Raw genomic sequence first — 26,942 nt, 5'->3', positions numbered from 1 at the left:
GAATGGAACTGGAATCCAGGTCTCCTTGGCTGCAGTGGAGGCTGGCTCTGCCCATTCTACTGGGAATTCTGGATGTGAGGAGCAGGGCAGAGCAGAAAATGCCAATGGGCTCAGGAAAGGGGTTTCTGGAGACATATAGTGACTAAATCCAACAAACTGTCCCCTGCTCCCAGATCAGCAGAAATAAAGACAATTCCATGGAAAAAAACAAGATCGATAAAGGTTGGGAGATATTTATTTTCTTTAAACAAGGTCATAAATAACAAAGAAACAAAGTAGGTCCCAGACTCTGGACCGTGCAGCAGGACAGGGATAGGAAGTTGTTGGGTGGAAAGGTGGAGGGGGCCACGCATCACCTAAGACAGTCACAGAAAAGATGGGCTGCAGGACACTGCCCCTTCCTGCCCTTGGAAATGGCGTGCCTGGGCAGCAGGGGGAGGCCGCAGTGCTGTGATGAGGCAGCTGGAAGAGGGCAAAGATTGAGGATACTGGGCTGTCCTGTTTCTACGAAGAGTGACATGGAAACCACAAATGACGAAGATAAGCTGTGAGTCTAGAAGAGGCAAGTGGGCACTCTGCACACCTCAGGGACCAAGTATGAAATGGTTAAATTTGATTCGTAAAAACAACTCCACAGGCTTTAGCCTATGGCTTTGTGCACGGGCTGTATTTAACCTGGGTTGCTCTGTGGCAGGTGAGGGCTCAAGAGGCCCCTGGAGCAGCCTGGCCTCAGCCCAGGGCAGGTGCCCAGACATGTGGGAGAGGGACAGTGGGCTCTCCCCAGATGGGAGGCCATGTGCTTGGACTGACTGGACCTGATTTTCAGGTTGGTTTCTTGTGATGCTATCCACCACCCCTCCCTATTCCTAAGGATGGGATCCTGGCCTCTCTGAGTCTTCCAACGCTAGAAGAGTAAGATTGGGATTAAAAAGGTACCTGACTAGTATTTTATTTGAAAGGGGAAAATAAGGACCACCCTTTGCATGATCCATCCCATGAGGTAGGGCAGGACCATGCCAAGAACAATCTCAAGGAATGGAGGTCCCTGAGCCTGGAGAGACATTTGGACCCAGGTGCATTGCCAAATACCAGAAATAGGGGCCCAGGGTCACAGTTCTGATGGAGGCTTCACCCTAGGCAACGCAGGGATAACAGGCAGGGGCTACCCCTGCACAGCGAAGGGGTAGGAGCTGGGGAGCCTTGGACTAAGGAAGCCGAGGTTGGTCGAAGGCCCTGGAAAACAATGCTTTTAGCAGGAATACACAAAAGGGTTTGTACATCTGGGGAAGCCCGTCTATAGGGAGCCGGTGTCACATGGTCGGGCGGGATGGTGAGGAGGAGACAGCGGCATCACAGTGGCCTCTGGTGCGATGTATTTACAACAGAGCTCAATGTTGGGGGAGGGACGGATAGCAGGTTACTAACAGCCAGGAAACACACTGCAAAGAGTGGAAAGAGAAGGGAAAACAAATGAGACCATTACTAGTTTTCCCCTGCTCACCTCTTCTCCTCCTGGAAGCCTGGGGCCCTCATGACCACCAAGGCCCTTGAGGATCTGTCCCACCTCCCCACAGCCCCATCTAGATCTAGACATACGCTCTGCTCTTTGTGAACTGGCAATGTGACCAAATGGTCCAGGGGTCCAAACACTATTATCAAGAGAAACAAAGTCTTTACTTTTAATTCCTGGTATCCGTCAATGGTTAGTTGCTTGAGGGGTGGTTCGGCATAAGGGAGTCACTTGTGTGGCTCACCGTGTCAGGCTCCTATCATCATTTCTAACGTCTATGCTGCCTTGTCACCCTCATCTACCAGGTCCTGGCATTCAGAATTCTCTAATGCAGAAGTGATTTTTCTTCAACATTTCTTCTTCAAAATTCCTGAGGGTAGGGACTAGTTCCCCTGGACCCTCACCAAAATCAGGAGACTTTCCAACTGGCAGGTATGACTCATCACGCTTGTGGGCTCTCTGGGGATCAGGGGCATATAGCAGCACAGACTAGGAGAGCTCCCTAAGGTGGGGCCAGGACTGTTTGGTTTGGGTAATCATGCCTCTCTTTCTCCTCTCCCTTAACAAAGAGTCCAACTATGTCTCCCTAATCAGATGGAAAGCTTCCAAGGATGAGAGGCATCCTTTCCCCACTCAAACCAGTGTTTCTCAACTGTGAGTGATTTTGTCTCCCTTGAGACATTTGGTAAAATCTAAAGTCATTTTTGCTCATCACAACTTTGTGCATGTGGGAGTGCTACCAGTTTCCAGTGCATAGAGGCTAGGGATGCTGTCAAACGTCCTACACTACGCAGGACAGGCCCCCAAATGTCAATAGTGCTGAGGCTGAAAACGTTGCTCTGGATCTCTACAGTCTCCATGGTCTTCTAGCATCCCTCAGCAGCAGAGCAGGGGAAGGCATACAGAACTTCTCTAAGAGTCTGGAAAAAGACTGATTCCCATCCCAGCTGCCTCAGAGAAGGAGGCACCTCAAGAAGTGGGGGGATTTCTTAAGAAGTGGGGTGAGGTGGGGGCTAGGCACAATTTAATCTCAGCTCAGCAGCAACCCACTAGACCAAAGCACACAGAAACTATCAACCATGGGTCTGTAGAAACACAGTCTGGGCTGTGTTGAGGAGGAAGAAGAAAGACATGGTAACCCAAAGAGGCAGGGGTAAGGCAGAAATATTTACAACATTGTCAATATCTTTTGTTGGAGTGGGCCAGCACTGCTGGGCTCCTTAAACCTTTGTTACTTCCTTACCACTGGAATCCACCGATGGGCTCTGCAAACCTATGCCGGATCAGGAAAGTGGCAACAGCTTCAGCTACCTGGAAAAGGGAGAGATATTTCAGGCTATATATTAGCAAAGGGGATCAGTTTGGAGGTCCTGTGGGCTTCTACTGGAAGGTTATGCTCTTTAGTGGATTCATGGATCTTACAGGTCTGGGGAATTTGAAATCTAAAGGATCTGAGTCCTGGCAGGGCTATGAGACTCTTCTCTACCATCTTTCCAAGGATAGCTCCAGAGAAGTCAAGAGGAATGATGTGAAGGCTTATTTATCCCCTGAGAGTTACAACGTACCTTATTCTATAGAAGGAATGCATATTAACTTCCAACTGTGACTGTAGTTTAGGGAGCAGTTTTTATCCCAATTTTCCCTTCTTCCATCTGACTTTTGGGGGAAGGAGAGAAGTAGAGCTGAAGACCTTAACCAGAGGGCCCTGGGATGAAACTGCAGGGTGCGAGTACCACCTCAGCCCATACACGGAAAGCCAACACCATAAGCAACTGCTAGGGAGAGGTCTGGGGAGATGGTGGAGTTATATTTGTATAGCCTGATTCAGAGGTTTGTACTATTTTCTGTGAGAGCCACGGTTACTTTCATAGCTGTCTTTTTACAGTCATAGAGCACCAGACTCACCTTGTCTGGGGCATCCTCATGGACTGCGTGGCCACACTGGGGTAGGACCTGCATCTGGAACTTTCCTGGAGAGGAAACAAATCCAGGTGACCTCAAGGCCTATTTGGTCCTCTCCTTACAACCTCTGTGGTCTCAAAGGCCACTCCAGGAGTCCAGGACCTTCCTATCTATCTATTCCCCTCCCCAGTAGTCTGGACCCAATTACCAAGGTTTGAGAAGGATGGTAATACTTGCAGCTATAATCCTGGGTAAATGATTTTCCCTTCATTTATACCTTTGGCAACTATTTAGCATGCATTTACTTTGGGCCAGATACATAGGAAGAAACAGTTCCTGCTTTCAGGAGATTTACAGTCTAGTAGGGGAACATAAAAGACAACATTCTAATGTAGCACGTAGTTCCTATGATAAAACCGAGCACATGGAAGAACACAGAAAGAGAGGCTTCATAATCAAATAGGAAGTCTTCTGAGACAGAAAAAAAAAAAAACAGCCTACACAAAGGAAAGAAGGATGAAATGATACTTGTTCCTGGAAATAAAAAGCTTGGCATGGAGCTCATGAGAGTTAATAATGGGGATGGAGAGGAAAGCAGGGTATGTCAAGGATTTTGAAATTTATTATTACAATAAGTTACTGTTTGAGTGCTTAACTATATGCCAGACTGTACTAACCACTTTCTCACATTGCCTTGTAGAACACCGTAAGCTCACCATTAATGTGATAGCTATTAAGAGTGAACAGAGATGACAGATAAAGCAAGATCCCTAAAGAGACTAAAGGATATGGAAGCCACAGCTCCTCTAAGTACAGCGAGTACACTCTCAGAGCCTAAATGGCTCCATTTACAAAATAAGGCAGCATGCTCTGGAAATCCTGGTCATCACATCCCAGGATTCCTAACCCAATTACAGTGCTTTAAAATTTGTTCAAAATACTCTTCTATCCAATTTTTATAAACTTAAACAGGACAAATACCAAATTCTTTTCTGAGATGATGAAACTAATACCATGGTTAGTGAAGTGATTTGCTCAAGGCTGCTTATTTAATTAGTAGAGGAAGTAAGACCATTCCAATCAGTAAGGCCCAGCTTATGCCCTTCCTCTTTCAGTAGTCTGTCCCTGGGTGCTCCAGCCTAGTCAGCCTCATCCCCTCTGTCTTGTATCTAATATACAACTGCTAACACATTTGGATTCAAACACAAAGAAAGTTGTGCCCTGCTTGTTTTGTAAGCTTATATTTTATATGCCACTGGTGCTTGCCTCCTTAGGAGTATGTCATTTTTGCAAGAATAGAGCCTAATATCATTACTTGTTCAATATTCCTACAGGGTCCAACACAGGGCTAGACACTGAGTAAGTGCTTAATAAGTCCTGAATGAGTAACTGAGTGAATGACCTGATAACACTTACAATACCACCCTGGGCTTGATGTCTAGGGATGCATTTTTTGTTCCTCTTTGGAAGAATGGGAATAAAGAATCAGAGGGAACTCACAGATACTAACAACACTCTGTCTGGTACACATAAAATAATCACAGGTAATCCTCACAATTATTCTATAAAGTGGGCATATTTCCAAACTCTTCCCTCTCATCTTATAGATAAAAATCCTTAGGTTCAGACAACCTAAATTATTTACCTAGGTTGCATCATGAATGAGTGCTAGGTTTCTAGGAATCCATAACTAATTTCGCAGGTCTAAACACAGTCCTGGGAAGGACTTGGTTTGAAATCTATGCCAATTTGGCCATTTCCCTTTGTCTTAGGGGATGTCCCTCTCTCCAGCCATTTACTTTTTATAGTCATGGGATGCTCTGAAAGAGAAGCTAGTCTTGGCATAATCCTTACTGGGGAAATAGCAGGGCATCTAATGAGAAATCATGAATACTTCCTGGATATAATGAAGCCATCATTTGTCAGACTCTTACTTTACACACATTTTCTCATCAAACACCATACAAATGAATTGAGATACAGTATTATTTCTATTTTATAGATGAAAAAACTCAGGATTAAAGAAGTTGGCAATTCACTGAGGCCATAACACTAGTAAGTGACTCAAAGCCAGGACTGTTTGATTCCAAGGCTGGTGATCAAAAATGGTTTCAAATGCTATTGTAGTCCATCCAGATCAACTGCTTTCAGATAAGTCTCAGGGGCCATATTTGATTCTGTCTGTCCAGCATTAAGCATAGGTCTTACACAGAAAGACTGCTTAGGAAAGGTTTGCTTGAACTGAATTTAAGTAAAGATGTCTAAACTCAGAATTACCAACATCAAAAAAAAAAAAAAAATAAAAAAGAATTACTAACATCAGTGCCATAAAACTCACATAGTCCCAGACCATGATCTTGCTCCAGGCTTCAGGATACTATGTAGTTGGAGGAAGGGTAGGGTAGGAGTCCCTGGGTCCAGAATATGATAAATCATTCAGGAGCCTCTGAATAACTATTGTGAGGGAATACAGCCCCCTTGTCTGTTGAAAGCTTGAAGACAGCTAAAAGAACAGTTTGAGACCATAAACATCCAGGTAGAAATGTCCAATAGATTTGATACATGGGCCAGATCTGGAGCTCAAGAGAGAGGATGAGTTGGACCTTTAGCATTGGGAGTTATCAGGGTGTAAATAAAAGACAGGAGATTTTCCAGAGAGAGTAAGTAGAAAAAAAAGGAAGGTCAAGAACAAAATCTGCTTAAGCCTGAAACTTTGGCCTTGGAGTTAGCATCTCTTTTTCCCATAACCGAAAAGATACCAATCCTTATTGATTTCACCTTACCAAGCCATTCATCCACACCAAAGCAAGAGCGTCCACAAAATTGGTCCCACAGCCTCCACTTCCATCTGGCTGATGCACCTGGACCTGAGTACAGCATGTCACTTTTCTGCTCATTATATCTCATGATCCCATAAACTTTCTCATTTTATAGACTGAGAAAACTAAAGCTATGGCAAGTCAAGTAACTTGCCTGGGGTTATAAAATGAGTATGAAAGAAGTAGTACTCAAAGTCAGTTCTTCCAATCTCAAAGTCTTTACTTTCGCTACCTCACCATGCTGTCTTCTAAACATAGTTTACACCTTTTTGCATCCCAATTATCCTGGACCTTTCCCTTTCCTAAGAATTCCAACAATGATAAAAATTCTGATCAGTATTCAGAATATCTCCTTCACAATATTATGTATTTATAGGGTACTTAATGGTTTATAATATACTCTGCAAAGACATTGCTTCATTTTTATCCTTATAAACTCTGAGATGTAGATGGTAGTTAAGTCCCATTTTTAGATATAAGAAAATATTGAAGCTCAGAAAAGGGAAATGTTTGGTTCAGGAGTGGATGTTGATGTAAAATTTGGGCTTAACTCTAAAGCTCATGCTCTTTCCATTATACTTCCCCATCGCAAAACATTAATTTCCACATAACTCTGCCTTCAGAGAAGGACCTAGGGACATGACATCTTTTCTAAGATTTATTTATTTATTTAAAAGAGAGCTGTGCATGCGAGTGTGAGTGGGAGGAAGGGCAGAGGGAGAGGGAGAAAGAGAGAAGCCCAAGCTGACTCTCCACTGAGTGTGGAGCCCCACTCGACGCTCAACCTCACGACCCTGAAATTATAACCTGAACTGAAGTCACAAGTCAGATGCTTACCTGGCTGAGCCACCCAGGCACCTCTGGATATAATTTCTTGATTACTTACCTTGCATTTGGCCAATAGTCAGATCCTTATCCAATCTATCAACACCTAGAACAAAATAGGAGAATCCGGAAGTAGCTTACTAAAAAAGGTTGTGTGAAAATTGTTACAGAGTTGTAAACATGATGACATTTTTAATTCATGTTAATAACAATCCTAACTCCTTAAGGGTATATCCTCATCACATGAAGATTTCCAGAATGAAGTTCCCCTGTAATCTTTTTGCTCATTTAAACTGGTTTCTGAAAACAGAGTTTTACTTTTTAAAATTTCCATTATACTCAGAATATCTTCACACCACTCTGGGTGGACTTGCGCTTAACTAAGGATTGAAGGCAGGCCAGAATTAGGCTATCCCAGATGGATGCTTGTGCTTATTAGTTAGGTTTTAGGGATTTGGTGTGGAGAGAAGAGGACAAATGAGTGAGGATGGTACTTTACTTTGGAAGCCACTACCCATGTGGTATGTAGTTTTAACAAGGATATACTCAGATGATGATATACCTACACTGCTATGGACTGAATTTATCTGCCCCTCCACTCCCAATTCTATGTTGAAGCCCCAATCCACAATGTGACCACATTTGGAGATATGGAAATAATTAAGATTAAATAAGGAAGGAATTAAAATTAAATGAGGTCATATGGGTAATGGCCCTCATAAGACAGGATTAATGTCCTTTTAAGAATAAACACTAGAGAGTTTGCTCTCACTCTTCTGCCATGTAAGGACACAGTGAGAAGGCGGTTGTTTGCAAGCCATAAGAAAACTCCCACCAGAACTTGACTGTGCTGATACCCTGATCTTAGACTTCCAGCCTCTGGAACTGTGAGAAAATAAATTTCTTGTTTAAGCACCCAATCTATAATATTTTGTTATGGTAGCCTGAGCTAATACACACTTACCAGCCAAGAGCAGCAATTTAGGAATAGGACAACTAAGAAAGAGATTGGATAAGCCTCGGAACCAGCCATCCCAGTATTTTTCTGTTTTTGCCAGTTCAATTCTCCAAGTGTACGGATGGTCCTTCTTGGTCTGGAGGAATAAAAGCAAGTTCTGAGTCTCTGAGGGCAAGCCCTGGAGGAAGAGGATAAAAACTAGGTCCCTGAGAAAGGAAAGGGAAAGAAACTAGCACTTATTAAAGTGCCTACTATGTCCCAGATATTTTCATATACACTTAATCATTATAATAGCCTTGTGATATAGGTTGTTATAATTTCCATGTTTAGATAACTAGAAGTTTACTTTTTGCTTCTATTAATATCAGTGAACTTAGGAAACTTTAAGATCACAAAGCTAATAATGGTAGAGCCAAGACTATGCTTCTCTTCTATCCATTTGACAAAAAAGAACATATCCATCAAAAGGATAATCACAAAAATCACAGCACAGTATGAAAAAAATGCTTATGATATAATTTTAAGAGAAAGAAGCAGAGTATAACATGTCATCTAAGTGACTACCAGAAAAATGTGGTGCACATAGGGAAAGAACTGGAAGGAAAAACTGAGAATATGTTGATTTGTCAGTAGAGCATTTTTTCTTGTATTTTGATTTATGATAATGATATCATATTCCTGCAATAGTAATCTGAAAAAGGAAACCTGACACAAATGTTATAAAATATATGTTAAATCCTGATATATACTAGAAAAGCCAGAATATATGCACTCATCAAATACAAGCTGAACAAATAAATGATTCTCTATACTTTTCTGTATCACTGAAAATGCGAGTGTGAGTGGGAGGAAGGGCAGAGGGAGAAGGAGAAAGAGAGAAGCCCAAGCTGACTCTCCACTGAGTGTGGAGCCCCACTCAACGCTCAACCTCACGACCCTGAAATTATAACCTGAACTGAAGTCACAAGTCAGATGCTTACCTGGCTGAGCCACCCAGGCACCTCTGGATATAATTTCTTGATTACTCTGACTATTGGCCAAATGCATGAAAATGGGTTAAAGACCTAAATGTAATACCTAAAACTATAAAACTTCTAGAAGAAAACATAGAGGAAAGCTTCATATAGCTTTTTGGGAAATTGAATTTGACAATGATTTCTTGGTTATGAGACATCTTTTTGTTGCAAAGGCAACAAAAGCAAAAATAGACAAATGGACTACATCAAACTTAAAAAAGAACACAATCAACAGTGAAAAGGCATTGTATGGAATGGTAAAAAATATCTGCAAATCATGTTATTTGATAAGGGTTTAATATTCAGAATATATAAAGAGCTCCTATAACTCAATAATAAAATATCAAATAACCTGATTAAAAAATGAGTAAAAGACTTGAATAGACATTTCTCCAAAGAAGATATACAAATGCCCAATAAGTACATGCAAAGATACTCAACACCATTAATCATAAGGGAAATGGATATCAAAACCACAATGAGATATCACTTTGTACCCATTAGGATGGCTATAACAAAAAAGATAAAATAACAAGTGTTGGCAAAGATGTGGAGAAATTGGAACACGTAGGGCACTACTGGTGGGATTATACAATAGTACAACCACTATGAAGACAGCATGGCAGTTACTCAAAAATTAAAAATAAAACTATCATATGATCCAGCAATTTTACTTCTGGGTATACAGCCAGAAGTGAAAGCAGGGTTTTGAAGAGATATTTGTAGACCCATGTTCATAGCAGCATTATTCACAACAGTCAAGAGGTGTAAGCAATCCCAGTATCTACTGATGGATGAATGGATAAACAAAATGTGTTATATAGATATTTAGACTTAAAGAAGGAAATCTTGTCCCATGCTACAACATAGAGGAAATTTGAGGACATTGTATCAACTGAAATAAGCCAATCACAAAAAGACAAACACTGATTCTACTTCTATGAGGTATCTAATGTAGTGGAATTCATATAAAGTAAAATGGTAGGTATGGGAGGAAACAGAAATTGTTGTTTAATGAGTACAGAGTTTCAGATTGAAATGAAAAAGCTCTGGAGTTCTGTTGCACAACAATGTGAACACTATCGAACTATATAATTAAAAATGAGTAAGGTGGTAAATTTTATGTGTTTTTTACCAAAATTAAAAAAAAAAAAAGATCACTGTGTCTTCCAGTTCTCACTAAACAATGCATGTGCAACACTTCCCATTTATGAACCACTTCTAACAAATTCCACAGTCAGAGACAGCAAGACCCTCCTAAATGCACAATGTACTCTATATGCAAATGACAAATTTAAGGTAAGGGAACTTTCAAGGATAGTACTATTATAAAAACAAATTAAAAAAAAAGAGGAGCTCATCTCAAGTCCTAAAAATGTAAAAACAAAGAAAAAATTCTGGATAGAATTAGAATTGCTCCTATATTTAGGGTTATAATAATATATCCTTTCTCTGGACAGCTGGATCATAACATAAAGTTAATTTAGTTTAGATGCCTCCTCCTGCAAATGGTAAAACAGATCAATGTAAGAAACAAAACAGATGAACATAGGGGTAAAAAGAGAGAGGCAAACCAGAAAACAGACTCTTAACTTATAGAGAACAAACTGAGAGTTGCTTGAGGGGAGGTAGGTGGACAGATGGGTTAAATGGGTGATAGATACTGAGGAGGGCACTTGTGATGAACACAGGGTACTGTATATAAGTGATGAATCACTAAATTCTACCCCATGAAACTAATATTACACTCCACTCTATGTTAACTAACTGGAATTTAAATGAAAACTTAAAACTAAAGAAAGAAAAGAAAAAAACCCACCAAAGATCGAGGTAATGAGATCTAACTGTTGGAGAGGAGAAGCAGAAGGCTGGCTACCAATCATCCTGGGATGTTCACCTGGGCAGGATGTGGTTTTCCACACAAGGGCATCAACCACAGGATTGTGTTATTTCCCAACACCTCACTTGAAAGGCATTTAAAAAGATAGGCTTGTGTCAGTCAGACTTGACTTCATGCAAATCCCAGCTCCATCATCAACTAATAAACTATGAGACCCTTGGGAAAGTTACCTAACTTCAAGTCTGTTTTCTTAGTTATAAAGAGGGCAACAGAAAATCTCAAAGGATTGTTGTAAGGATGAACTAAGATATTCATGTACGTAAAACAATAGGAACATGGTCTGGCATATAATAAGTAATAAAAAAACCAAAATCTTAAGAATATGGGATTTCAATAATCTTAAAAAAGAAGACAAAGCTGGAAGACTTACACTTCCTGATTTCAAAACTTACTATGAAGCTACAATAATGAAGACAGTGGAACTTACATAAAGATAGACATATATTATCAATGGAACAGAACTGAGAGTCCAGAGATAAACTCTGGCATTTGATTTCCAACAAGGAATGCAAGACAATTAAATGGGAAAGAAGGGTATTACCAACAAATGGTCCTGGAACAGCTGGACATCCACATGCAAAAGAATGAAGTTACACCTCCTACCCTTGTACTATACATAAAAATTAACTCAAAATGGATCACAGACTTAAATATAAGAGCTAAAACTAGAAAACTCTTAGGAGAAAACATACACATAAAGTTTTGTGACCTTGGTAGGCAAAACCTTCTTAGATATGACACAACAAAATGATAACTAGATAAAATGAATTTCATCAAAATCAAACGTTTGCACTTCAAGAACACCATCAAGAAAAAGAAAAGACAACCTCCATAACAGGAGAAAATATCTGCAAATCAGGGACTGTATCTAGAATATATAAAGAACTCTTAAAATTCAATAATAAAAAGACAAAATACCCCATTGAAAAATGGGCAAAGGATCTGAGTGTACATTTCTCAAGAGAAGAAATGGCCAGTAAGTCCATGAAAAGATGCTTAATATCAATAGTCATCAGGAAAATGTAAAACCACAATGAGATACCACTTCATATCCATTAGGATGGCTATAATCAAAAAGAAAGACAATATTATAAGTGCTGACAAAGATGTAGAAAAACTAGAACACTCAGACACTGGTGGTAGGAATATAAAGTGCTGTCAGCCCTTTGGAAAATAGTTTGGCTATTCCTCAAATGATTAAACACAGAATTAGCATCCAGCAATTCCACTTGTAGGTGTATACCCAAGAAAAATAAAAACCTATGCCAACATAAAAATTTGTACACAAATGTTCATACCAGCATTATTCAAAACAGACAAAAAAGTGAAAACAATCTAAATGTCCACTAACTGATGAGTTTGGATAAAAAATGTGGTTTACCTATACAAAGGAATATTAGCCATAAATAGGAATGAAATGCTGATACATGCTACAACATAGATGAACCTTGAAAATATTATGCTAAGGTAAAAGAAGCCAGTCACAAGACTATGTATTTATGATTCCATTTATATGAAATGTCCAGATGAGGCAAATCTATAGAGACATAAGGTGGATTAGTGTGGATGCTTAGGGCTGGGAATGTTGGGGAGAAAGAGGAAATGATTGCACACAGGTATGACTTTTTTTTAAAAAAGTGATGAAAATGTTCCAAAATTAGATCATTGTGATGGTTGAACAACTCTGTGATTACTAGCAACCACTGAATTGTATACTTTGGGTGAGTTACCTTTCAATAAAGCAGTTTAAAAAGAGAGACTGATGCATAAAGGAATACCTCCTAGACAACAAGTTTATTCCTTTAAAGAATAAATGACCAAAGGTTAAAGTTTCCCTTTTCTCTTCTATATTTTAATCATTTTGTATTAAATATCACTCCCCACTGCCAATATATATCTTGTCTTCTTTTACACAGCAAAATGAATGCAACAGAACTCTTACATATGTATCAGGATCATTTCAAACTTTTTATATTATATTATAACAGAGATGTCTCTAAGGGCTAATGGGCTCTAAATGGCCCCTGGCTACCATGCTTTAGAAGTTGTGACTTTGTTGTTGTAGTTGCTAAGTTTAATTTGCATTATTAATATTTTCTCCATAATTTTACTTTTTCTTTATTGAGATATAATTAACTTATAACATTGTGTAGGTTTAAGGTGTACAATGTGTTGATTTGATACATTTAGACATTACAATATACAACACCATAGCGATAGCTAATACCTCTATTATGTCACATAATTACAGTTTCTTTTTGTCCTAGGAACAATTAAGAACTAGTCTCTTAGTAACTTTGAAGTTTATAATATTGTTGCCTGTAATTATTATGCCGTACATTGGATCTCCAGGATCTATTTATTTACCAGTTGCAAGAAGTTGTTTGTGTTGTTTGGGGTTTGCGCCCTTCCTCAAAGGTAGACTGTTTCAGTTGTACTCCCTATTGCCTGATGTGTTTCAGTCTGCCCTCCTAACAAAACTGCTGGAGTTGACTAACTCCATATAACTGGGCTTATAAAAAAAATTACAAGGAAAAAATAAGCAGAAATTAAAAACCAGAGGATCTGGGTGTGTTTCAGCACCAACATTATAGGTGTCTGTAGGCAAGTAACTGTACCTGAGTTGTAACTGCATCTACAGTGAAGAGCTAAAATGAGAACTAGGGATGATAAATATGATATACTTAGTATAGCTCCCAGTACATAAAAGGCAAAAAAGTAATTGACAGTTTGTATCAGAATCTTAGATCTACTAAATATTATTTCATTACCTTGGGCAAGTCTCTTCATCTCAGAGTCTCAGTTTCTACACTGTTAACATGGGAGAAAAGATCTCACCTCACAGAATGTACGGAGGGCAAATTAATCATGCACTGTTTATATTTTTATAAATTTCTAAGAGGTACACAGAATTACTTATTGATCTTAAGGACGACAAAAAGATCTTCATTAAATTAAAAATTCTGTTTAAAAAAAATGTACAGTTGATGCTTAAACAATATAGGTTTGGACTGTGCAGGTCCATTCACACATGAATTTGGAAACAGTACTATAAATGTATTTTCTCTTCCTTGTGATTTTCTTAAGAATATTTCCTTTTGTCTAGCTACTTTATTATAAGAATACAGTATTTAATACATATAAATATACAAATTATATATTAATCAACTAATTATATTATTGGTAAGGCTTCTAGCCAACAGTAGGCTATTAGTAATTAAGTTTTTGAGTCAAAAGTTATAGTTGGTTTGGAGTTTTTTTTGAGATTGTATGAGTGTGCACGGTGAGTGGGGGTGTGTACAGAGGAGCAGGAGAGGAACAATTCTAAGCAGGCTCCACACCCAGCACAGGGCCCCATGTAGGGCTCAATCTCTGACCCTAAGATCATGACCTGAGCTGAAATCAAGAGTTGGACACCAACTGAGCCACCCAAGTGCTCCAAAACTTAGAGTTGGATTTTTGACAGTGTGTGTGGGGGGTGGGGGAGGGCACGGTGTCAGTGTCCATAAGCCCCATATTGTTCACGGGTCAATTGTCTTCTCCTCCTTGCTATTAGTAGCATCTCCAAACATCAAGGAATATCTGGTGTACAACAAGTTGATTACTTGCCATTTGTAAGATGTTTATAATACATCCCAGAAAGTCTGCTGCTCATGCTCACGCTCACTAACCATTTCCCCAAAAAAGCACCCTTTCCCACTACTATCCCCAGATCAAGTGTTCAACAAGTATGCACAGAACACTTGTGAAGCACACCACCCCCAACCTAATTCTGAGGGAAATTCATATAGAACATTAGTTCCTGTGCTCAAAATACACAGGTTATTTTTGCTGGGTGACAATTCTTGTGCAATTAGAGGACACTGAATCTACATTCTAGGAATGATTACAGGAGACCATAGTATCTTAGGATGTGGTTTATGAAAATTAATTCTATGACTTAGCCACAACTTCAAAAAAGAAAATGCTAAGTTATGTTATACAGATTCAGTGCTATACTGGAGATAGACTGATGTAAAATGAGGTCAGAAAACTTCTCCAAAGAGATCCACCTTGAAAGATGAATAATATCTGATGGGTTTAGCATAGAAAGTAAGAAATCAGATTTTTCTCATGAGATAAACCATAGGAACAGAAGTACCATCATGGGAAAGAATCTGATGAGAGAGCAGTCTGTTTAAGGGTAGGGTATATAACTGTAAGTTTATGTTTCAGTTTGTCAGAGCTATCAACAAGTGCCTTATATCTTATAGTTAACCTAAATATCTACGATGATAAGATCTTCACCCCCTAAAATATCTAATGGTGAACAAAAAGAACATGTCACCTCCCCTTCCGCACCCCCACACACTCTGAACCATTCATTGCCCCATCCTTCCAAGAATACCAGTTTTCACTCACCTCCATGTCATCTTCCTTTTTCCTCTTGTTTACAGACTCACTTCCTTCTTCGTCTTCTTCTTCTTCCTCTATGATACCTTCCACTATAGATTTTGAGCCTTCTGGACTTGTAATTCCTTCACACCTAGATGGTTTTTATTTTTTTTAAAGTTCCATCACACATCTCATCTCTCTTTTATACACAATTATCTCAGAGATACTGATACTTATAGTCTTTACAATCAAATGTCAGTTAAAACTTAACAATGCTTCTGGGAGAAGGAGGATGTGAACAATGCGCATTTTAAAATGTGCAGAAATAGATCAGGGCTGTGGAAGGTCATGGTCATGGTCATGGACTATATTCCAAAGGCTGGTTTCCAGTTCTTGCACCAATACTGACCCACAGAAGGGAATAATCATTTCCTGCGGCATGGTGACAATATATATATTGTCTTATATAATCCACATAATAATCCTATGAATTAGCCCTGAAAAGTAAAAAAAAATTGTCCAGGATCACCTTGCTCATTAGCAGATGAGGCTGGAAGGCAAATCCAGGCTTAATTAACTTGAAAGCATAGTACTTTTCTACTGTACCCTGCTTCCAGTAGAATAAGGCTCAAACAGCTTGGTAAAATGCCCCTACTTTCAATTAGCTGATAGAAACTGATAATTACAATAACCAGAGCCAGCTGAACCTTGGAGATTAGAACATCTGATCCAATCAATTACTGTTGTTTTTTTCCTCTAAAAAAAAATCTCTATTATATAATTAGGTAGAAAATATTACTATATGAACAGTTGATACCATAATTCCTTTTAGAAAGAACTTGCTGGAAAAAATACACTGGCAATATTAAAGGTAAAAATCCCAAGAACCTAGGTAGCAGCTAGTGCCAAATTCTGTTCTGCATGATAAAGAATTTGTTATTTTGCCCTTGAAAGGGAGAGAGAAGGGAGAAGAGGACAGAGAAGAGGCAAGATAAAAAGAGACTGGGATAAATTAAAGGGTCAGTGAAACTTCAATGGTGGATTTTTAACAGTGATAACTTGTCCTTCCTTGTCTCCTCTATCAGTCTCAGTAAAGTGGTGTGTTCATGAAATGTTTTGTCAGGTGGGGGTTTTCTATGGGACCTGAGGTGTCAAGTTTCACATCTAAGATCAAGGTAGTATAACAAAGAAACAACTTGTGTTTTGGATTTCCACAGCTATGGATTAGGAAATTCAAGAGAATTTCACCTAGATCAAGAAGGGCAGGAAGGTTCCACATGATATCTAGGTGACAATTAAAACACACACTATATACATAAGTTTACATATTAAGAGAAGATATACTTAAATTTACATACTAAGTAAAATTTTTAAAATTGCTGAACTACCTGAATACAAGCCATATAACTTCCTCACAAAATGCTTTACCATTGATTCAACAAATCAGATCTCAAAATATTTGGGCATTGAAAAGCAGGCAGTCTCATAGCTTATTCAAAGACTACACTGTGTCTGCTAGATATTACTCAGATTGAACATTTAAGCATAAAGTCCATAATATAGGCCCAGATGTCAAATACACAGGAGACTGAATCTGAGCTGTCATTCACTAGCTGTGTGATCCTGGGAAAGCCACTTTACCTTTCTGAACTTCCATTTTCTCACCTCTAAAACAATACTTATCTTAAAGAGGTATTGTAAAGATCAAATGAGATAGTGCACATGAATTAATGAATCCAGTTAATAATCATTTATGGCTATCAACACTCAAAAAAAAAAAAAAAAGGGCAACCAGACATTACATACTTCCTAAAGGCAGTATACCTATTCTTGTTAACTAATAAAAAGCCAAAATAACAACAAACAAACCTGAACGTGATCAAATCTCTCGATCTAACTAATAAATTACAGACAATATAGTGAAGAAAGTAACATGTTAAATTACACCTTCAGGAATCAGCAAATTCAGATTGTAGGAAATTCTACAGGGCAAACAACCAGGTATCTTCAATAAATAAATTCCAAGGAAAAAATACATAAGTGGAACCTATAAATTAAAGATACTTAAGAGATATATCAGCCAATTACTATGTAATTCTGTGAACTATAAAATTCTGATTTGAACTATAAAAAAATTATCTGTAGGACAATCAGAAATGTGACTACTGAATAGACATCTGATGATATCAAGGAATTATTAATTTTTTAGGTATGATACTGGTACTGTGATTGTGTTTAAGGTGTCTTGACCGTTTAGAGAACACTGAAATCTTGGAATTTATTTCAAAATATTTTGTGCTTAGGGGAAAATAAAGAGGCACAGATGAAATAAGACTGGCCATGAGTAAGTAAGTACCTGTTGAAAAAGGCAATGTGTACATTGGGGGTCATTGTATTATTCTACTTTTGTATGTTTGAAAATTCCCATAATATAAGATTTTAAAAATGAGAGCATGTATATAAAATACCTGGTACAATGCCTTGCAAATAGCAGGCATTCAGTAATGCCACTATCATTTTCATCAACTTTTGCACTCTCCATCTATTCTGCTGGGCAACATATTCTCAATTCATCTAAAGTTTATTTTGTGACTGCATAGCAATACTCAGGACTCATGTAACCCTATCCAAGATTAGCTGGACTAAATAATCTTAGTTCAGCCTTAGAATCTGGCTTTCACTCAGGCTATGCTAAAGTTTTATACTGTGACTTCCTCACAATCAGATTTGGCTTAAGAACGAGACAAAAAAAAAAAAAAAAGAAAGAACGAGACCATTACCAGAATAAAACCATAGCTTCCAGCACTAAAGTGGACACTTAATTTTTATTTATTTATTTTTTTTATTTTTTTTTATTTTTATTTTTTTAAAATTTTTATTTATTTATGATAGTCACAGAGAGAGAGAGAGAGAGGCAGAGAGAGAAGCAGGCTCCATGCACTGGGAGCCCGACGTGGGATTCGATCCCGGGTCTCCAGGATTGCGCCCTGGGCCAAAGGCAGGCACCAAACCGCTGTGCCACCCAGGGATCCTGACACTTAATTTTTAATGTCCATTCTCTGGGATTCTTCACCTTTAAATGTCCAGAGTTGCATTAATAAGGTAATCCTGTATTCTACAGGCTTTGAGATTTCTTCATAAAAAGAAAAAGAAAAGAAAAGGTATCCAACTAGCCCAACTGAGCTCATTTGTTGAAATCATCTAAATTAATAAAGGCAGTTAGGATGGTAGGACAGGTATATAACAAAAAGCAATCTGTATATCCCTCACCATGTTTCAGGCTATTAGGGACTGAAGACACCATGTTTCAGTCTCTAACAGCCCAATGGAGAAAAATAAGACTTACTGTTTGACTTGGCCAACCATTGAGACACGGGCTGACTCCAAATTTCGAATCTGACCACTCTTAACACTAGAAAAGTGAAAAGGGAGAGAGGAGGTTATTCAGCATCCATCTTATCATGCATGCATAAGGTCAAATGAATAATTCTGCAGATTCTGTGAAACCTATTATAAAGCTGTGTTTACCAATACAGCTTACTATGGAGATTACCACTGCCTCCTACCTGATTATGGCTATAAGCCAAGTAGTAAAAATTAAGTAGACATTCAAGCCATTTCAGTTCTGCAAACATTTACCAGGAAGGTACTATGTGCTCAAGAAGCACCTAACTCAGTGGGGAGAAAGAAAAACAAACAGATTGTTCATGATTTTACTGATTTCTGAAATTTCGACCTTTAGCACAAAGTGATTAATATTTAATCAAATAATTGATTGAATTAATAAAATAATGACAAAACAGCCTTTACTTAAGTGGAAGCCATAGCCAATTTTGTCAGTGATTTTTATGAAAACTATCTATCCAAAGGGTTTTTATTTACCCAAAACCCAAATAAAAAATGAAAAAAGGAACCTATGCTCATCTTTTCTGTTTCTTCCCCATTTCCTCTGGAACACAGAAAGTGAATCCAGAACCATGAAGCATCAGAAGTAGAAAAGGCCTCAGAGGCTCATTTAGTCTAAACTCTTACCTCAGAGATGGAAATAGCTAGATAGCAGATGATCCATAATTATTAAAATTCTAGGAGGTACTATAGTGTATTAGAAAAAGGATGGATTTTAGATAACTGGGCCAAGCAGGAAACATTTAAAATATTAAAAAAAAATTCTACTTTTTACCTCAATGTTTCCACACATGATATAATAATAAAGCTAAGGTTTGGAAACTGAACTATTTCTTTGAACTTGGTGCCTGAACTGATGATAAAGGACAGCTACAATCTAACATTTAAAATACAGACAATAAAGACTTGTAGGTTACCTCCATTCAATGGCATTCTCTAAAGACTTGAAGGTTTTAGGACGACCACGTAAGAAATTCTGCATACTATTAAGGGCATCCATGGCTGTACCTAGATGTTAAACAAATATTTTAACTATAGCACATACATATTCTAAGCATTTACACTTACTGGGTTAACTGTGTACATCTGCCCTCAATGATAGTAGAATTCAGTGATGTTTTGAGGAAAAAAGATGCAGCTTAAGAAAATTCGTAAGACTGACATCAGCTTCCAAGATGGCCTCTAGTGACTTTTGCCTCTTGGTATTCATTCCCTTGTGTAGTCTTCTCACACTGAATAGGGGCTGATTTACACAAGTTTACACAAGTGTGACTTCTGAGGCTGGACCATAAAAGACATGGCAGCTTCTTTTTAAATGTTAAATAAAATTAGGGAACATACATACATATAATTGAAAAATTATGCATCCACAAAAGATTAACAAAAGAGTTTTTGATGATATGGAAAATAATTACATAATGTGGGGTGTGGGTGAAATGGGCTCAAAAGGTATAAACTTCCAGTTATAAATAAAAAAGTCTTGATGATGTAATGTACAGCACAGTGACTAGAGTTAAAAATACTGTATCATATATTGTTTTTTTAAAGATTTTATTTATTTATTTATTTATTTATTTATTTATTTATTTATTTATTTATTTATTTATTTATTTGAGAGAGCGAGCGAGCAAGTGCACGTGAGTGGAGGGAGAGGCAGAAGGAGAGGCAGAGAATCTCAAGTAGACTCTGTGCTAAGCACAGAACCCTACAGGAGGCTCAATCTCATGACCTTGAGATCATGATCTGAGCCGAAACCAAGAGTCAGCCACTTAACCAACTGAGTCATCCAGGCACCCCTGTACTGTATATTTGAGAGAGTAGATCTTAAAAGTGCTCATCACAAGAAAAAAATTTGTAATTATGTGTGGTGATAGATGTTAACTACACATACTGTGGTTATCATTTCACAGTATATACATATATTGAATCATTATGTTATATACCTGAAACTAATAAAAAGTTATATGTCAACTAAAAAAAATACTTAGTAATAGTGAAAGGGATTATAGGGGAAAGGAGAGAAAATGGGTGGGAAAAATTAGAGGGTGACAAAACATGAGAGACTCCTAACTCTGGGAAACGAACAAGGGGTAGTGGAATGGGAGGTGGGCAGGGGGATGGGGTGACTGGGTGAGGGGCACTGAGGGGGGCACTTGACAGGATGAGCGCTGGGTATTATACAATATGTTGGCAATAAAAAAATATACAAAAAAAAACCCCTTAGGAATACCTTTGCCACAAAGTAAAAAAAAAAAAAAAAAAAAAAAAAAAATATATATATATATATATATATATATATATATATATAAAGGCAGAGGGACATAGTTCAAGATGAGTAGAAATCAACAATAAATGAAAACAAGATAATAATAATTGACTATAGATGTCTCTCATAAATCAAAGATTTCTGATTTAGTCAGTACTTAGGAAACTTACCTTCTACAACATCAATCATACAGAGACCCAGGAGGCTTGGCACCAGGTTGCATGATGCTGTGTGGACTGCAATTGCACCACCCATACTATGTCCAATCAGCATAATTGGAGGAGGGAGGTCCCCATACATGGCTTCAACCACATTGCCAACATCCCTGCAAAGAGAAAAAAAAAAAAAGCTGAGAATGCTCTCTGTTAACACTGTACAAATTGTTTTCTTTCCTCACTCCTTCCTTTGGTCTGTAAGTAAAAGCCCTAAGACTATAAAGGTCTACTGGGCCATCTTGCAAATGTGCCTATGTAAATCTCTTAATATGCCCCCCAGTATCTACAAATGTAGCCACATATCTAGCTCTTCTGATAAATGGGACTAAGAACCCCAATTTTCTTTTTCTTTTCTTAAGATTGATTTATTTATTTGAGAGAGAGAGTATGAGCAGGAGGGCCAGAGGGAGAAGCAGCCGACTCCCTGAGTGCAGAACCAGACAGGGAGCTCAATCCCATGACCTTAAGATCATGACCTAAGCCAAAATCAAGAGTCAGTGGCTTAACCAACTGAGCCATCCAGGCACCCCAAGAATCCAAATTTTCTGATTTTCATTTACATCACACTTTCACTGTTCCATAGGTTTAGTAAATTACATATACCCCCCCTTTTTTTTAAATGATTTTATTTATTTATTTATGAGAGACAGAGAGAGAGAGAGAGAGGTAAAGACACAGACAGAGGGAGAAACAGGTTCCATGCAGGGAGCCTGATGTGGGACTCGATCCCGGGACTCCAGGATAACACCCTGGGCAGAAAGCAGGCACTAAACTGCTGCCAAGGATCCCCTATATATACCCTTATTTTAAACCTAAGCTTGAAACTGGAAAAATAATTTAAGCACTCTACACCTCAGTTTCCCCAATTATAAAACAATTTTATTAGGCATTATAATGTAGTAAAGTTTAGAGTCACAAGATGAATTGCAGTCCTGATTTATTTTTTATTATGTAGACTTGAATTATTTAATTTCCAGAGTTTCAACACCTATAAAATGAAGATAAAAATGTGATTTACTAAAAAATATATATATGTATATATGTATATGTATATAAAAATATATATATATTTTTATTATCACATATATGTATGATTCAAGATTGCCTTGAAGATTTTTTTTTTGCCTTGAAGATTAATTGAAACAGTGAATGAAAACTACTTTGAAAAGTGTAAATGCTATACAATTGTTAACCATTACTTATAATTTGTCATTAAAGTTATTTGAAGTATGAACATAAATGTAAGTACAATGTTCTAAGAAAGGAGATGTTCAGAGCTAATATTTTTTAAGATTTTTATTTATTTATTTATATATGAGAGACAGAGAAAGAGAGAGAGAGAGAGAGAGGCAGAGACACAGGCAGAGGGAGAAGCAGGCTCCATGCAGAGACCCTGATGTGGGACTCGATCCCGGGTCTCCAGGATCACGCCCTGGGCTGAAGGCAGCGCTAAACCGCTAAACCGGGCAGAACTACCCGGGCTGCCCAGAGCTAATTTTTATTGGCTTCTGTTGTAGTCTTTAATTATGAGTGGATTTAACAAAATCAAACCTTAAAGTTTTGAAAATGAGAACTGAAGGAGAAACTTGGGTTTGATTTGCATATAGACCCTCTTTGCTACAGCAATAAGTAGGCATGGTATGTTTTTAGAGACCACTGGCTCTACTGTCTTCTTTTGGGCGTGGCTGAGTCATTTAACTTCAAAAGACAGTTTTGTCTTGCTGGGTGTTATTATATACCTCAAGCACCCACATAGTGTTACCCAAATATAGCAGATGTGGATGTAGGAACACAGCCTTTTGAATATTGTTTTCAGGGTATTCAGAATGGCAAAGGTAAATGCCATTAATTTCAGAAGAAATTAATCTTAAAAAACCTCATACAACAATTATAGATGTGAATAGGGTAGCTGTGGCATCTGCAGACAATCTGAATGGGAGATGAGGCCCCATCTAATTTTATAAGTGAAAAAAGTAATAGTTCCTTTGGAGTTAAATTTAAAGCTAAAACTTTTGATTAGTAATAGCTGTAATAAAGTAAAAGGATGCCACAGAAGATGATCTAAGTACAGGTCTCCTTAAAATGCTCAGTAACTGAGTTCTGTGATATCTGCTTCATGCATGAAGGTGGACAGGGTCTGAGGGACGCCGGGTGGCTCAGTGGTTGAGCGTCTGTCTGCCTTTGGCTCAGGGTATGATCCCGGACTCCCAGGATCGAGTCCCATATCAGGCTCCCTGCATGGAGCCTGCTTCTCCCTCTGCCTGTATCTCTGCCTCTCTTTGTCTGTCTCTGTGTCTCTCATGAATAAATAAATAAAGTCTTGAAAAACAACAACAACAACAAAACCAAACCAACTCTATAATGTATCTAAACCTAGGAAAGGTATATTTCATCCAGGTAAAAGGTGGTTATGATCACTTGATCATTTACTACCAGGAGGAATTTATTATTAAAGCTAGCCAGACTACCAAGATTAGTACCTTGAGACTTGTTCTGAAGTTCCAGAAAAATAAAGTAGCAGATGTTATCTATAAAGCTAGCCTATAACTGGATATACCAATTTTGGCAGATGCTTTATAAGGAGATTCTATCATGCTTATTAATACCGGGTTCATTTCCTGAGAAGCAATATAGCATATCACAGACATAACAGAAAAAGAGTATCAGAGCGACCTGAACTCAACTGTTGGTTCTTCTACTTCTGTGGCATTACATTTTATGCAGGGTTGAAGTTCTAAAGTTGATACACAAGGTAAAAATTGTGCTATCAGTACTATGTGAAAATCCCATTAATTATCTATTAAATATGCCCATTTTGAGATTTCTGTTTCAGAGTGACTAAATTCAGAAATCATATAAATGTTTTATTGCTTTGACTATTTCACAAGAATCCAAATTATTGGCTCTTTTGATTCTTGGTGATCATCTTCATCATTCTAGATAGTTTTAATTACCTATTTTCTTTTTAACTTCTGTTAAACGTTATCAAGTTATTATCTCTCAGCTCCAATTCACCCATTATTGCATGTTTTCCAAAACTGGATCTGAGGTCTTTACATATTTTTTGTTTTCCAGTTGGCATGATGTTAAACTTCAACAGTAGAGGGTGCAAGGGAGACACTGCAGAAAGAGAAGATTTTGCTCCTGATTCATGTGCAATACTACTCTACAAGCTCCTGAAGCTTGCGTTCCTCTAGCACCCAGGTCCTGCAGCATGGGAAGCCTTACAGCACACACAGCTTCCCTATGGCCCAAATCTTGCAGCACAGGTGGCTTCTCCAGCACACCATCCCCATGTCCAATTTTTCCCCTAGCCTTACTGGGTAAATTTGGTATACAAAAAAGGGTAAATAATTAATGTATATTGGGCAGCCCGGGTGGCTCAGAGGTTTAGCGTCGCCTGCAACCCAGGGCATGATCCTGGAGACCCAGGATCGAGTCCCACGTCAGGCTCTCTGCATGGAACCTGCTTCTCCCTCTGCCTGTGTGTCTGTCTGTCTGTCTCTCTCTCTCTCTCATGAATAAATAAATAAAATCTTTAAATAATTAATGTATATAATTTGGTAAGCTGGCACTTAAGTACAGGCACTATGTTGTATAGCAGATCTCTGGAACCATCCTCAATATTTTTGTTGCAGAATTCAAATTCTTGTAGGACATCATCCAAGCCATCATAACTCTTTAGCAGCCTGGCCACTTAGATGATGTATCTCACTTTTTTATCAACAGTCAGGAAACCCTTTAAATCCTTAAAAATTATTCACAATCTTTTTATAGGTATAAACATACTTGTTTATTTGGGGCTTTATTGTTCTCACATTACAAAGGTATTAGGAACAACTGAGAGAACAGATTCTTAGCTCTTTTTTCATGGTTTCTCAGGAATATGTTCATTGAACGGAATGGTATCATATATCATATATGAATGGAATGGTATCATATATCATATATCTTTCTCTCTCTGCCAAGCACTATAGCTGAATGATCACAGTTCTGTTCTATTAACTGTGTGACCTCAATCAATCGGAGTTTTTTTTCCTCATTCGTTATAAAAAAAATACACTACAGAATTAATAATATGGATAATTAAAATAATAAAAAGAATCTTGTTTACAATATAGGTCAGTGGTTCCCAAACACCAGTCAAGAACTAGCTGTATAAGATTTCTTTATAGAGCTTTATCAAAATATAAATAAATGCCCAGGTCTCCCTGGTAGAAGTAGGAGAAATGGGATAAGGTCAAATTATCTGTTATTTTAATCACTTTTTAGGTGATTCTAATGAGTGATCAGGTTTAGGGCCATTGTGTATACTATCACCATCTTATACTTTGAGGCCCAGGGTATAATTAATTATTCTTTAATATCTTGTTCTTGTCTTACTAGAAGTTGCCCAAAGAACGTGGGCAGGATACCGTAAGATCTTACAGGGTAGATCTTACATATAACCGCTTTTCCAAGAATAAGCTCCCAATAGATATCTAGATTATATTCAACTCTGTCAACAGAAGAAAACTTTGCAAAAGGCAACACAAACTCAGAGAATTTTCAAGTGCTTTATACGATGACTATAACACTGAATATATCAAGAAAGATGAAGGTTTCTTTCAAGATTAAATACTAAGGAGACACTAAATACAGAGGAAAAACAACAGTAGTAAAATTTTCTCTATGCTAATTATTGTCCAACAATCTCACCAGGAGAGTAATAGTTATACAACTTTTTTGATGGTAATGGAAGCCAGGTGATGTATAAACAATATTACATTACTTACTTTGCCATTGTTTCTGCAGATAGGTCTTCAGAATTCTTGACTTTTGTTTCACCTAAAAAGAAAATATTTAAGAAATAAAATTCCCAATGATAGGAATTATAAAAGCAAGAGAATTCTCTCTCAAAAATCTCATTTTTTGGAATGAAATGCAGACTTTATAATTGTGTTTGATGGGTTTAGTATTTTCTATGTTAAGATGCTTCTTTATAGTTGGCCACCCCAAGGAGGATGTAATTTCAGTAGCCTAGCAAAGACTTTGCACATTCCTTATACATCACTAGCATCAGAATTTGGTTACATCAAAGGACATTTTTTTTTTAGCTAAACAACAACATATTTAAGTGTGTGTATTTATAAAATATCTTATAGAAACTAGGACTTCCCTCAAAGAGCCCAAATGGAAACCAGGTTATTCGTAATGGCCATATTGAAATTCATAACATCTAACACTACTCAAACAAGTTGGCATATATATCATTGAGTCAGTGACTAATTAAGAAAATCACTCACCATGACCTCGAAGATCTAAAGCCACAATCCTACACTGAACCCTACTAATGATTGCCGCCTAGAAAGAAGGAAAATCTGTGTTAGCAAATCTTCTCCATTACCAATGATAACTTTGTTGAATGAACTGCCATCAGAATTCCAGAATCTCAAAGTAAGCAAAGAAAGATGTTTCACTTTTTTTTAAAATTTGAGTATAGCTGACATACAATGTTACATTAGTTTCAGGTGTATAACACAATGATTCAACAAGTTTATACATTTTGTCATGCTTGCCACACATTATCACTGACCATATGCTGTGTCTTTTATTCCTGTGACTTATTCATTCTGTACCTGGAAGCCTGTATCTCTGACTCCCCTTGACCCATTTTGCCCATTCCCCCACCCCTATGCCACTGGCAAACATGAATTTGTTCTCTGTACTTAAAGCTCTGATTCTGCTTCTTGTTTGTTAATTCATTTGTCTA

At 37.8% G+C, this 26,942-nt stretch overlaps 1 protein-coding gene and 1 long non-coding RNA gene across 2 annotated transcripts in view; one reads left to right on the top strand and one right to left on the bottom strand.

Annotated features, from left to right (window-relative positions):
• The first annotated feature begins 42 nt into the window (after positions 1-42).
• On the top strand, positions 43-4,469 carry LOC144294889 (uncharacterized). The gene is made up of 3 exons (XR_013362261.1): positions 43-222; positions 1,816-1,942; positions 4,113-4,469. It is a non-coding gene; the product is annotated as an uncharacterized LOC144294889 (long non-coding RNA).
• The window catches only part of PPME1 (protein phosphatase methylesterase 1), an 82,886-nt gene continuing 56,161 nt past the window's right edge, over positions 218-26,942 (bottom strand). Inside the window, exons 4-14 of the mRNA XM_077866981.1 lie at positions 26,476-26,533; positions 25,966-26,017; positions 21,146-21,300; positions 19,627-19,717; positions 18,651-18,716; positions 15,332-15,455; positions 8,021-8,150; positions 7,118-7,162; positions 3,416-3,480; positions 2,754-2,821; positions 218-1,439 (exon numbers count right to left, since the gene is read on the bottom strand). Coding sequence (XP_077723107.1) covers positions 1,421-1,439; positions 2,754-2,821; positions 3,416-3,480; positions 7,118-7,162; positions 8,021-8,150; positions 15,332-15,455; positions 18,651-18,716; positions 19,627-19,717; positions 21,146-21,300; positions 25,966-26,017; positions 26,476-26,533 — 873 coding nt within the window. The 3' untranslated portion in view covers positions 218-1,420. The remainder of the gene's footprint in view (positions 1,440-2,753; positions 2,822-3,415; positions 3,481-7,117; positions 7,163-8,020; positions 8,151-15,331; positions 15,456-18,650; positions 18,717-19,626; positions 19,718-21,145; positions 21,301-25,965; positions 26,018-26,475; positions 26,534-26,942) is intronic.

This window comes from Canis aureus, chromosome 23 (assembly GCF_053574225.1).
Source record: "Canis aureus isolate CA01 chromosome 23, VMU_Caureus_v.1.0, whole genome shotgun sequence".
NCBI classification, from domain to species: Eukaryota; Metazoa; Chordata; class Mammalia; order Carnivora; family Canidae; genus Canis; species Canis aureus.
The sequence above is the reverse complement of the archived record's forward strand: the minus strand, read 5'-3'. Positions and strand labels throughout refer to the sequence as shown.